At 37.8% G+C, this 15,066-nt stretch overlaps 1 protein-coding gene across 1 annotated transcript in view; it reads left to right on the plus strand.

Annotated features, from left to right (window-relative positions):
• Positions 1-15,066, plus strand: part of DNAJC24 (DnaJ heat shock protein family (Hsp40) member C24) — a 158,467-nt gene that overhangs the window by 60,260 nt on the left and 83,141 nt on the right. The window contains exon 3 of the mRNA XM_053720400.1: positions 4,021-4,159. Within this exon, the coding sequence (XP_053576375.1) occupies positions 4,021-4,159 (139 nt within the window). The remainder of the gene's footprint in view (positions 1-4,020; positions 4,160-15,066) is intronic.

Genomic DNA, 15,066 nt, shown 5'->3' on the forward strand with positions numbered 1-15,066 from the left:
TTCTCAGGGAAAGTAATGCTTATTAAAATTATTTTATTACCTAAGTTACTATATATAATACAACACGTACCCTTGTTTATACTTAAGAAAGATATTGATTCCTTTTATAGAGCATGCGCTACCTTTACATGGGCTAAGAAGAGACATGTATTATCAATAAAGAAGTTATTCCAACTTACGGAATTTGGTGGAGCCTCCTTTCCAGACATTACATTTTATAATATTGTTACTTTAGCTAGATATGCAGTGGACTCGCTTAAAGAAAACTACTTAACACACATTGACTTAGAAGAAAACGTAATATTTCCATTTTCACTTAAAGTGGTGTTGCACTGTAAACAAATCCAACTTCCAGGAAATATTTATAATAGGATTATAATTTGGAATACTATTAGGGCTTGGCAGATGTTATGTGCTACCTTAGGAATAAATTATCAATTTTCCCCCCTTTCTTACAATCAATGGTAATCCAAACTTTATACTTGCTTTAAACTCGCAGATTTTTAGAGCTTGGGAACATAAAGGACTGGTGTTCTTAAATCAAATGTTAGTAACAATCAGATCAAAACTTTCAAAGTTATCTCTCGAGAATATAATATCTCTAATAAATCCTTTTTTGCCTACTTACAAATAAGGCATTTTATTTTGGATAACATAGAAATCATACAAGGGTTTAGGGGGTTAGGAAAATTGGGGGACTATATCGGTCTTTACCAAAAGGGCTGTCACTCTTCTTCTTTTTTATATAAAATATGTTTAATTAAAAATGGTAAAGTTTTTCTTGATACACTTCAGGTCAAATGGATAAACTACTTTACTGATCTTGAGGTGAGGGAACTTAAAAATAGTATTAATTGGATTAGAAAAGCACCAATCTCCAACATATGGAAGGAATTACATATTAACAGTGGCGTCACTAGGGTTGGTGTCACCCGGTGCGGTAACTTATGGTGTCACCCCCCCCTACCCCCAGAAAGCAGACGCACACAAACACAAAAACACAGGCGCACACACACATACAAACACTCAGACACACTTAGAAACACACTCAGACACACACAAAAACACTCTGACACACACACACAAAAACACTCAGGCACACACGCAAACACTTAGGCACACACACACAAAAAAACACTCAGGCACACACACACAGACAAAAACACTCAGGCACACACACAGAAACACTCAGACACACACACAAAAGCACTCGGAGTCAGACACACACACACAAAAACACTCAGGCACACACACATACAAAATATGTAAACTGCACTGCATTAATTATAAATCTCATACCTAGAGCTTCTCCCTGGCTTAGCAGAGCATCAAATGAAATATAAACAGAGCACTCTAAAAAATAAATCAAGTCTGTCAGTGCACAGCCCCGGGCCGCATGCCTACCGCTTCTTATGGCCAATCACCTCTGCACTCTGCTCACCCCCAGACCCCCTTCTGCCCTCCCCTCCTATATCTTCAGTGTGAACTTAGTGTACCGTAACCGTACCGGTCTGGTGGGCATCATACGTGTCTCCTTCACTTTAGAGACAGTGTTAGACAGTCATGCGGTCAGGTGCCAGGCATCCCCCTCATGATTTCCCAGTTCCCGTTTAGAGAGACAGCACAGCAGTGAGTGACTCCACTGCTCCACACGTCACTGAGCAGTGAGCACAGATAGGCAGGCAGGTTTAGGCTAGCAGCGCAAATTCCCAAGCCCCACGGCACGCCCACAACATTCATAGTGAAATTGGTCAGGGGAGGAGCAAAGTACAAACAAGCAAAAGCAGTCGGGAAAACTATTTGTGGAAATTGCAGCGCTGGCTCAAGGGGCAAAAAAATGAAGTGTCTACAACTTCCCCAGTCCCACTAATGTTCACAAATGCCAGCCTCTAATAAAAAAATATATGCATCTCTACATTGTATTTCTTTGAATTTCAATAAAATTTAAAAAATTTGCCACTGCATATTAAATTATTAAATAATGTTTATATTACTCCACAAAGATTATCTAAGTGGAAGCAAGATGAGAATATATCATGTACTAAGTGTAACTACCCCCAAGCAGATATTATACATTGTTTTTGGTCCTGCTCTAAAATAAATCAATTCTGGAAGAAAGTCTCCTTTTGGTTAAATAAATCCTTAGACCCCCAAATTATAATACATTCAAAGGATATAATCTTTTTATATATAAGGCCAGATAGGCAAGAAACTAATATGATTAATACTTGTATTATGGTAGGACGTAATTTAATCTTAAAGGAATGGAAGAGTAGAGAAGCTCCCTCTTTATCCATCTTTAGTAAAGCAATGCATACTCAAATTATTTTTGAACAGTTTAACTTAATAACCCCGCAAGAGATAGATATTTCTAATTTTTTTCTAAAGTGGCTTAAAATTATTCTTTTATTTCCTTTAACAACCCAATATACGCTGACACGGTATCTACCTTTCAGTATTTACCACTGAGAGACATTTTTCCTCCAACTTGGGTATTCGAATAAATCCATGAAGTGTACGAAGAGGTAGATGAGTTAATATCTTCGGGGCCCCGAGTCCTCCTGATCGAGGCCCAGAAGATCTGAAATATGCTCCACATAATGAGGGGGGAGAGAGAGGGTTCCCTTTTATTTTATTTTTTTTTCTGTTATTTTAACTGCAAAAGTTGAAAAACCCCAACAGTGTATACTCTAAAATATTTCCTTTTACCCAAAAATAGGGGCTTAGAGTAAAAATAGGTTAAAATTTATGCTAGGATATTTATGTTATTTTATGTGGACCTGTGTGTGTGGCTATATACTTAATGTATTAAGACTGGTATATTGGTATTTTTTGTTTTGCACTTTTCTGCCCTGCGTGGCTATTTTTTATCCTGCATATTTGTATACCCTGTTGGATTAATAAAATAAATATAAAAAAAAATTGCATTGTCGTATTATGTATTTGCTGATTATGCTATTCTACTATATCAATGCTCATTTTAAGTATTGATGATGGAAGCCTAATGCATCTAACTATATCTTCTGAATGAATGTATTACCATCAGTTCCCATTTGCGAATAAAGGGCCACTAAATTCAAACTTAAGATTTTATGATTCATATAGAGCATGCAATTAAAAAAAACAAAAAACATCTTTCCAATATACTTCCATTATCAAAACATGCACATTCTTTTTATATGCACACTTTCTGAGGCTCCTGCAGAGTATGTGCAAAAGTGCACAGTTCATACATATATATGCATTTTGTGATTGGCTGATGACTGTTACATGATACAGGGGGAGGAAACATGAACTTTGATTTTTCCCATAAAATATTCTACTGCTCATTTCAAATCCAAAGAAAGAGCAGACGGTTGGAGGTTTGTAGCTGCTAAGGGAACCGAGATTGAGGAGTTTAAAATCCCCCCCCCCCATCCAGCTCACTTGCAGTTACTGGTGTATCATGGTTCAGCTGCCTTTGTGATGTCACCATGTGCGTACGTAGCAACGTAACTGGCACTCCCAGGCTTCAGTAGGCCACCAACAATCCCGGCCTTTAGTGAAGGGAGATCGTCGAAAACAGTGTTTGATCGGCATGACGAAAAGGGCTTGTCATGGCATACAGGTAGCGATGTGCATGACGAGAAAACCTTGTCATGCGCATGAAAAGAGTTAATTATCTCCCAACTGAACACATAGGGTGAGCCAGTGACAAGAGGCATATATGTCCCGCAGACAATTACTAGCTAAAGTTTATAAAAGGTGATGAAAATCATCTAGCTTGACCATAAAAGTACATACATGGTTATACGTTCCAGCTATTCTTGCTTTTGTTTTCATTTTCTTTAGTTTGTACTCCTGCTACTGGGAGACTGTTTCACATATCTACCTCTGTACCTATGTATGTACTCTATGTATTGTGCCATTATATACAACAGTAAGGGAATGATGCTGCTTTATATGTAAATTCTTACAATTATTTTGTAGTGTTTCATATATTTATTTATTTTTTGTCCCTGCTTTGCTTCTGATGGACAGTACCACCCAGATAAACAGAAGAGAGATCTGCCAGAGGTTCAATTTGAGGGGAGCCAACAGAGGTTTATTGAAATCAGTCAGGCATGGAAAATTCTAGGGAATGAAGATGCAAAGAGAGAATATGACCTGCAGCTGCGTGGTAGGTACCCCCTGGCAAGCCCCTATACAGGTTGCAGCTTTTTGTGGTAGCTGGCAGTGTGTTCCTGCAGCTATTAGTGTCTGCATTTTGTGCATTATGAGTTACAGAGCAAACATAAACAGTTTCTTAGGCAGAAAAGCTGGTTCTTTCAGGCTTAAAAGTTATGTTTTATTCTATTTTATACATAAAAAAGTTTTTTTTGTTTTGTTTTTTTATAATGGATTTTATGTCGCTTCCTGCTGTTTATGTCTGCATGTGTTTGTTTGTTTTTTGTTTTGTTTTTTTGTTTTGTGTTCAAGTGGTTTCTAATCTCATGTCTGTTTTTAGGAGCAAACAAATAGTAGTGAAGGTATTTGAATATGAAAGGATTGCATTAAAGGGACAGTTCACCCAAACATTTTCTCCTATTTAAATTGTTCCCAATGATCCATTTAACTTGCTGGAATGTATTACATTGTTTACAAGTAGCTCCTTTACCCCTATTTTGGCCTTTTGAAATAGGTGATTTAGCTTGTGGTTTCCCAACCTATACTGAAAGTTTTGATACTGGAGTCTCAGCTATTGAATAGCCTAAGTAAACACAGCCAGCAGAAGAAATTACACTCCCAGTGGGGTGCAGGATAGTTAAAGGGACACTGAACCCTAATTCTTTATTTTGTGATTCAGATAGAGCATGAAATATTAAGCAACTTTCTAATTTACTCCTATTATCAAATTTTATTCATTCTCTTGGTATCTTTATTTGAAAAGCAAGAATGTAAGTTTAGATGCCTGCCCATTTTTGGTGAACAACCTGGGTTGTTATTGGTGGATTAATTTAACTGACCAATAAACAAGTGCTGTCCATCGTCTGAACCAAAAAATAGCTTAGATGCCTTCTTTTTCAAATAACGACAGCAAGAGAACAAAGAAAAATTTATAATAGGAATAAATTAGAAAGTTGCTTAAAATTGCATGCTCCGTCTGAATCACAAAAGAAAAAATTTGGGTTCATTGTCCCTTTAAGTAATAAAATGATAATTTTCCATTGATCTTTGGTTTACAGACAAATATAAGATAAGGGAGCAAGTGTGTGTACATAAAAATTGAAACATAATGAGAGCTGATATTACCTGAAGCTCAACCCATTGTAATAGGCTGTGGTTTAAAAGCACAAAACCAGCTACTTCATATACACAAATAAACCTGAAAATGAAATTTCTCATACATTTTATACTCTGCAGCTGGTATAACAAGTCATTGAAAATACATTAATATAAAAACAATTTTACAGTGTACTGTCCCTTTAAAGTGATGGTAAAATCCAGCATTTCAAAAAGGCTAGGTTTTACTTTCACTAAAAATAAAGATGACCTTCATTCATCAGTTTAAAAAAACAAAACAAAAAACTGATGAATAGGTACCTTTATTTTGCTGCGGCTTCAGATCTAACCTAAGCACCTTTGGCTGCCCACGGCACAGCTCAATGAGGTGATGTTTCTACCTCTTAGCCAGTAGCTGAGCTAGCCTATGGCATAATCCCAAAGGGCTAACAGGGCTATTGGCTAAGAGGTGGAAACGTCACCTCATTGAAAAACTGGTGACCGGAGGTGCTTAGGTTAGCGCTGAAGCCGCAGCATAATAAAGGCACCTATTCATTAGTTGTTTTGTTTTTAAACTGATGAATGAAGGTTGTCTTTATTTTTAGTGATGGCAAAGCCTAGCCTTTTAGAAACACTAGAACTTTCCATCACTTTAACGCATCGCCGCTATTCCCAAAGGAAAAAAAAAAACACAAAATGGTGTTTTAGTTAGAATAAAATTTTTGCTGAATAATACGGACTTACAGGTTTGTGTCTCCTGTGCTCGTCCCCTTGTTGCCTGCAAGCTTTCCCCGTGTGCTGGAGATGAGTTAAAAGTTTAAAAGCTGTAATGATACAATTTTTATATTTATAGTTCATTTTACGCAAACAGCCGAAGTGGGCTCCAATTTACTTCTATTATTTAATTTGCTTCCTTGTTATCCTTTGCTGAAAGCTTTATCTAATTAAGCTCAGGAGCAGCAAATATTCTAGGTTCTAGCTGCTGATTGGTGGCTGCATATGTATACCTTTTTTCATTGGCTCACCCATGTGTTCAGTTAGAAACCAGTAGTGTATTGCTGCTCCTTCAACAAATGATACCAAGAGAATTAAACACATTTGATAATAGAAGTAAACTGGAAAATTGTATGTTCTTCCTAAATCATGAACGAAAAAATTTGGGTTTCATGTCCCTTTAACATAACTTTACAATAGTTTGTACTGCAGTATTAAAATGTTAAGTCTACTTGTACATTTCAACTGGGAAAAGCAGCTATTTCAAATGACCAAATAAAGGTTAAGTAGTTATTTGTTAACAATTGAATACACGCCAGTAGGTAAAGTAGATCTTTGGGAACACATTAAAGGCAATTTTAACTTATTATTTGATTTTGTGACTAATAAAACACCTTTGAGTTTTGGGTTCTTGCTGCCCATTTTATAGCTGAACAATATTTTGCACAAATAGCAAGATGTATACCTTACAGAGCTCCCAAATTATGTGCTCTGTCCTGTATTTCTCTATTCAGTTAACATTTATTTTCTGATTTAGGTCAGAGAAACTTGGGACTTCACAAATTACTTTGAACTGTCCCTGAAGTACCAAGGCCAAGCCCCAGGATTGTAAACTCCACCTACAAGTAAACTACACTGCCCCTGAAGCACCCATACTGAATCCCAGGATTTTTAAACTCCACCCCCAAATTACTTTACACTGCCCCTGAAGCACCATACAGAAACCCAGGATTTTAAACCCCACCCCCAAATTATTTCCCCCTGCCCCTGAAACACCCATACTGTGTAAACTCCACCCCCAAATTACTTACCCTGCCCCGAAGCACCCATACTGAATCCCATGAATGTAAACTACACCCCCAAATTACTTTACCTTGCCCCTAAAGTACCCATACTGAATCCCAGGATTGTAAACAAACCTCAAATTACTTTACCCTGAGTCCGACTCCCAGGATTGTAAACTCCATCCCCAAATTACTTTACCCTGTCCCTGAAGCACCCAGAATGTGCCCAGGGATAGTTTGTTTTCTCTCCCAGACCACCTAATCACTTTCCCTAAGTCATTCAAGCCCCACTCTCTTTTGTCTGCTCTCTATTTTAAAAATTTAAATGTTGGGCGGCCGGTATGGCACAAAAGTGCAATTAATGTCTCTCACATTTCTTCTGAATACACTTTTCTAAATCGCATTACTTTTACAGTTTATTTACATTTTCTCTTGGTTGAATATCCAACTGTATTGTAATCTCACTGTGGTCATGTGATGCTAAGTCTTTTTAAAGGTTTCAAATGTTTTTTACACAATTTTCAAATGCACTGGCACGTCACAATGAGGTAGCATTGTCTGTGCGCTGTAAATCCTTTTAGTGAAAATAATACAGCCAGACACCTTACCTGTCTAATTCTATCTTCTGTCCATCTGTCTGTGATGTATCTGTCTGTCTATATAATTTGGTCTACAATCATTTGTCTGTCATCTTGTTCAGTGCAAAAGCTTGAAAACAAACATTCACCCCTACAAAGAATTAAAAAAACCATCACTACCTGTCTGTCTATTATCTATTCTTATTTAGTTCTTTTAACAACTAACTCTTAGGACGTGTTTGTGTAAAGCTGGTTAGTTAACGGTATATGAAGGGTAAATGCAGTACTACATATCTGTAAATAGCCTTCTTTTTCCTGCATATTTTTTTTTTTTTATCCAAGAAAATTGCTTCTTAAAACAGCGACAGGCTGTGGTGAGCAAGGAGGAGAAAAATGTAGGTCAGATCTGTCACACGCAGGCTCCCGTTACATGATGTGATAGCCTGTCTTTCTGCTCCGGCCTGGGGGTAGGAGTCCCTCACCCTTCCATTAGAACCTTCAATAAATGTATGCCTACCCCCCCACACCCCTTGCTAATGGGAGGGGGAGTCAATAATAGTGTATTGCCTATGGGGAAAACACTCTGTAGCACATTGCAGTAACACACTCTGGCTTATCTTTGATGCATAGCCACCTTCACTCTTATGTGTGTCTGATAAAAGCCTGCTGCCTCTGTAGATTGTTTGCAAGATTCCCCGCACTGCTCAATCAGTCTAGTCTCCTTTCTGCCACCCGGGCTCCCCCGCTGCTAAGATTCCCAGTGCGTTGTGGGACAGAGAGAGGTTTTGTTACAGTAGGACTAATAAAATCACATCTAAACCAAGAACAACTAAGCCACAGTATGATAAACCTAGAATATCTTGGTACAGCAAAGGGATATAAAATCTAAAGATTCAGACAGAGCAATCCAGTTGACTTCTTTTATCAGATTTGCTTTGTTCCAATGATATTCTTTGTTGAAGAGATACCTAGGTAGGCGACTGGAGCACTCAATGGCTAGAGATAGTGCTGCCATCTAGTGCTCTTGCAAAACTGCTACCATATAGTCCGTCAGACACATGCTCGCCCCTGAGCTTTTGTCCCTGCTTTTCAACAAAAGATACCAAAAAATTAAGAAAATATGATAATAGAAGTAAATTAGAAAGTTGTTTAAAATTGCTGCTCTATCTGAATCATGAAAGAAAATATTTTTGTTTTTCATATCCCTTTAACCCAGTGGCGTATTTAGGTTTTGTGCTGCCCTAGGCACAGAATTCTGCTGCCCCCCCCCTCCCCTCTGTTTTAGGCCATTTTGGGGCATAATATTTTTTGCTCAAGATATAACATGTTTTTTTTTTTTGTTTTTTTTTTGTTTGTTTGTTTGTTTTTTTACAAAACACTTGCACACACAAACACATACATACACAAGCACATGCAGACATATAGTCACAGACACATACACACACACTAGTTTGAGTTCTATGTGTTAAATAATTTTCTGGTTAGGGTAAGCACATAGTGTAGCAAAAATATAAGTTTACAAAAAAACACAAATTTTGGATAGATATTTTTAAATAGGATAGATCTTTTTAAATTCATGGTGACAAGAATGAATCACTAATGAATGAGTGATCAACTAATGAATCCTCAAATATGCTGCTCTAGACCAGTAGACTTGATATATGCATAAATGCCCCCTATTCTGTGCCTATGCCATACCCACATGAATTCCCACAAGATTTATACATATTATTTCTGGCTCTCCCTCTCTCTTGCAGCTGTGTGACTGGGATTTCTGGGGATTTAGAAAGGAGACTCATTTTGTTTGCTGCTTTTGTGAAATCTCAGTTTTTAGGGAGTTAGAAAATGCCTAACCAATTGGGAGTGTAACAGGAAGGAAACTATGGTTGGTTAAAATATGTTCTTCAATTTTTCAGAATTCACCAGGAACCATATTCTTGCCTCACTATTTGCAGCCAGACCCAGCATGAGTTCTGTGTCCTGTAACACACAATTTTATATATATATATATACCACCCAGGGCTTCTGTCTCTGCAGAAAAAGATTTCCCAGCTACAGCATCAATTCATCATTTCACAGAAAACTTCCTAACACTGACACTTTAATAAATCCCTCCACTATATATATTTATCTCAAGATATTTATCAGTTTTACTGTTGCTCAGCTGGCAACGATACCCTAACCCAGACTCTGCATTATGTTTATGTAGCATATATATTACAGTTATTACGGTATGTTTATTTTGCAGTGAGCTGAGCTAACACTGATCTTCATGTGGTGGACCATAGAAGTAATTATTACTTCCACGGTCCACCACATGGAGATCAGTGTTAGCTCAGCTCACTGCAAAATAAACATTGGGGATCCGATCATCATCATTGTGTAGCAGTAGAGTTAATTTCAAGTCAGCTTAGCCAGGAAAATATTACTAAAAGTAATATTTTCCTGGCTAGGCTGACTTGAAATTAACGCTACCACTACACAATGATGATGAAAACAAAAAGGATTCAACAGTCCCCAAAAAGGTGCGCTAGTGCTTATGATGTTAATCTTCAGTTTTGTTGGTTCTAACACGCTGAATCCGTGGCAGCACTCCCAAAAGATATCCAGATGGAATCCTGACTGTGTAGACAAAAGGGGAGAAGAGAGGCGCCAAACATAAAACAGTATCGTAGATCCTAAACGATAAGGCAGGTAAGTTTCCCCCCCCTCCCCGGTACTGCCAAATACTCACAAGGCGGTAGCGTGCCTGAAGACACAAGTTGGGACTTATCTGAGTCGCCCGACAGACACCCCTAGGCTAATGCGAGTCACGCTGGGACTTCTAATCGGCTACAGATAATGCCGCTCAGCTCCGACTGCCCGAAATCAGCTGTAAATTTCAGCGTCAGGTGTTTCGTCTAAAAGTGCGTGTTCACTCTCACACAGCTAAACTTCAGTGTGACAATGATGATGAGATGATCAGATCCCCAATGTTTATTTTGCAGAGTGAGCTGAGCTAACATCTCCATGTGGTGGACCGTGGAAGTAATAATTATTAGCAATATTTTTCTGGCTAGGGGGCTGAAAGTAACGCTACCGCTACCAAGCAGTACCCAATGATCAATTGTGGAGCTGTTGCGTGCCCAGTGCTCTGCTCCTACCTGGTTAAGTCAGCCGGGTCAGCCACCTCCTCTCAGGACCGCTCCACCAATCCCAATCATTGCACTGTGACTGTCGTCTTCACGTCACTGGCAGTCTGGCACTAATCTTCTCAGAGTTCTGGCCTGGGAGGAGATCACCTGCGCTACGCAAGTGCATGACCCAGTCCATGTGCGGCAGATCGAAAATGTGATGTGACCTCGGCAAAAAGACAGTCACGTTCAAAATGAAAAAAAAAATCCATGCCCAAATATTCAGTCACTTGGGATAAATGCCGCCCCCAAAATCTGTCGCTCTAGGCATCGGCCTTGCTGGCCTTTACATTAATACGCCCCTGCTTTAACCATTTTAGGGGACACTATGTTCATTTTGTGTATGAAATAGCTGTGTTTGTTTGCATAGAATTAACTGTTTAAACGGACAATAAACACCTTGGAAGACTACAATAGATTAACACATCAGCAAAATCTAAACATGATTAGAACAGATTAGCACCTTGTTTGCTGCAATTGTTTTTCGGTGTCCAAATTCCACCCACCAGGTTCCTCATTTGAAGGAGCCAATATGGACTTGAGTGGGGAGATGACAGTGCTTGCTGATGTTATTGTGGTAACAAAATCTCCATTGTTTGGCTTCAGCAGAAATAATAAGACAATAAACTGCAAAATAAGAACGTATATGTGGCAGGGTTAGGCTTGTGAAACCTGCCTTGTGCTCTTTCAGTTTTCATGACGGGAAAATCCACAATTTTCAGACAAATTACAGTAAAAGGGGTTAAAATAAAAAAATTGCTTACAAGTTTTTGATAATTGGGCCCTAAAATCAGAGGACTAAAACAGAATTTAAGGTGTAAATTATATATTAATTTCTTCACTAAAACATTCAGTTCATAATCTTTAGACCTATTCTGAATAATTAAGGTGGCATCTTTGTTTGCCTGTTTTGGGTTAGGTTACGAGTGGAGCGCAAAGGTTTTCACCCAAGTGATAAGGGGTTTATCGCGAGGGTTTGCACTCATTGGGCTGAATACATATATACACATATAAACACATAAATACATATGTATACATATATACACATATAAATACATATGTATACATATATACACATAAATACATATGTATACATATATACACATATAAACACATAAATACATATGTATACATATATACACATATAAACACATCAATACATATGTATACATGTATAATATAAACACATAAATACATATGTATACATGTATAGACATATAAACACAAATACATATGTATACATGTATAGACATATAAACACATAAATACATATGTATACATATAAAGACATATAAATACATATGTATACATGTATAGACATATAAATACATATGTATACATATATAGACATATATCGATATATAAATACATATGTATACATACAGGGAGTGCAGAATTATTAGGCAAATTAGTATTTTGACCACATCATCCTCTTTATGCATGTTGTCTTACTCCAAGCTGTATAGTCTCGAAAGCCTACTACCAATTAAGCATATTAGGTGATGTGCATCTCTGTAATGAGAAGGGGTGTGGTCTAATGACATCAACACCCTATATCAGGTGTGCATAATTATTAGGCAACTTCCTTTCCTTTGGCAAAATGGGTCAAAAGAAGGACTTGACAGGCTCAGAAAAGTCAAAAATAGTGATATCTTGCAGAGGAATGCAGCACTCTTAAAATTGCAAAGCTTCTGAAGCGTGATCATCGAACAATCAAGCGTTTCATTCAAAATAGTCAACAGGGTCGCAAGAAGCGTGTGGAAAAACCAAGGCGCAAAATAACTGCCCATGAACTGAGAAAAGTCAAGCGTGCAGCTGCCAAGATGCCACTTGCCACCAGTTTGGCCATATTTCAGAGCTGCAACATCACTGGAGTGCCCAAAAGCACAAGGTGTGCAATACTCAGAGACATGGCCAAGGTAAGAAAGGCTGAAAGACGACCACCACTGAACAAGATACACAAGCTGAAACGTCAAGACTGGGCCAAGAAATATCTCAAGACTGATTTTTCTAAGGTTTTATGGACTGATGAAATGAGAGTGAGTCTTGATGGGCCAGATGGATGGGCCCGTGGCTGGATTGGTAAAGGGCAGAGAGCTCCAGTCCGACTCAGACGCCAGCAAGGTGGAGGTGGAGTACTGGTTTGGGCTGGTATCATCAAAGATGAGCTTGTGGGGCCTTTTCGGGTTGAGGATGGAGTCAAGCTCAACTCCCAGTCCTACTGCCAGTTTCTGGAAGACACCTTCTTCAAGCAGTGGTACAGTAAGAAGTCTGCATCCTTCAAGAAAAACATGATTTTCATGCAGGACAATGCTCCATCACACGCGTCCAAGTACTCCACAGCGTGGCTGGCAAGAAAGGGTATAAAAGAAGAAAATCTAATGACATGGCATCCTTGTTCACCTGATCTGAACCCCATTGAGAACCTGTGGTCCATCATCAAATGTGAGATTTACAAGGAGGGAAAACAGTACACCTCTCTGAACAGTGTCTGGGAGGCTGTGGTTGCTGCTGCACGCAATGTTGATGGTGAACAGATCAAAACACTGACAGAATCCATGGATGGCAGGCTTTTGAGTGTCCTTGCAAAGAAAGGTGGCTATATTGGTCACTGATTTGTTTTTGTTTTGTTTTTGAATGTCAGAAATGTATATTTGTGAATGTTGAGATGTTATATTGGTTTCACTGGTAAAAATAAATAATTGAAATGGGTATATATTTGTTTTTTGTTAAATTGCCTAATAATTATGCACAGTAATAGTCACCTGCACACACAGATATCCCCCTAAAATAGCTATAACTAAAAACAAACTAAAAACTACTTCCAAAACTATTCAGCTTTGATATTAATGAGTTTTTTGGGTTCATTGAGAACATGGTTGTTGTTCAATAATAAAATTAATCCTCAAAAATACAACTTGCCTAATAATTCTGCACTCCCTGTATATAGACATATATAGAAGTGCATTAGAGCTCTCTGTTGAAAACATAAAAATAATAGCCATTAAAATAAAATAACCACACTTATTGAAAGTAATACACTAAAATTGGACAAAAAATATTTTAAAACAATAATATGCTACACAATAATTGTACCAAGAAAAAAAAACAGGCAAAAAAAAAAATGAAACCGAACAAAACAAAAAACAAGACCGAAAAAAAAAATCAGATAATGCCATTTTCAGCCAAAATGTTTCTGCATCCCTACTTAAAACAATATTAAATATCAATATACTGTATGATTCTGTATTTAGTTCTGTGTAACAGAATCAGATTTAACAGGGTTTTTTTTTTTTACCAATTTTCCAAATTATGATTATGTGCAAAACAGTAAGTCAGAATCAGATTTAACAGGGTTTTTTTTTTACCAATTTTCCAAATTATGATTATGTGCAAAACAGTAAGTCAGAATCAGATTTAACAGGGGTTTTTTTTTACCAATTTTCCAAATTATTATGTGCAAAACAGTAAGTCAGAATCAGATTTAACAGGGTTTTTTTTTTACCAATTTTCCAAATTATTATTATGTGCAAAACAGTAAGTCAGAATCAGATTTAACAGGGTTATTTTTTTTTTTACCAATTTCCCAAATTATTATTATGTGCAATACAGTAAGTCAATTAATGAACTCAAACAGCAGCTCTAGCCTAGCATCAAATTTGAAATATGATACACAATAATTTTACCGAAAAATAAAGTAACGGAAAATGCCATTTTCAGCCTAAACGTTTCTGCGGCCGAAATTTCGGTGCATCCCTAATATATATATATATATGTATGTACATGTATTTTCTAGCCACTACCCAGTGCTTATGATCCTGTGATCATGAAGGTTGTTTATATGAGGGTTGCCATGACAACCGGACTGTCAGCTACATTATGCTGTCTTGGCAGGTAGAGTCAATCACCCTGATCCGGTAACGATCCGGTGTGGGGCTATCCTCAGTTTGTTTCATGTTTGTTCCATGCCTGTTTTGGTTGTATGATGCTTAGAGTACTTTAAAACTTGTTAGTTCCCATATGTTATGTTTTTTAATTGACACTAGGGAGTCCGGTTACCGGGTCGCTGTCTGATGATGTCAGCCAGTGGGAGTGGCACGTCTGATTGCGGCTCAGTTCTGGAGCACTTGTGAGGGTTTATAAGGCACGGTGGGGGTAAGTAGATGGTTGTTATTTTTGTTGGTGTCTGACGAAGGGTGTAACACCTACAAGAAATTAAGGTAACGATTTGAAAATCCTGGCGAGTGCATCCTTTTCTCCACTACCTATAGACCTTTATTTTTCACATGGGGTCCA

Source organism: Bombina bombina, chromosome 7, assembly GCF_027579735.1.
Source record: "Bombina bombina isolate aBomBom1 chromosome 7, aBomBom1.pri, whole genome shotgun sequence".
Classification (NCBI taxonomy): domain Eukaryota; kingdom Metazoa; phylum Chordata; class Amphibia; order Anura; family Bombinatoridae; genus Bombina; species Bombina bombina.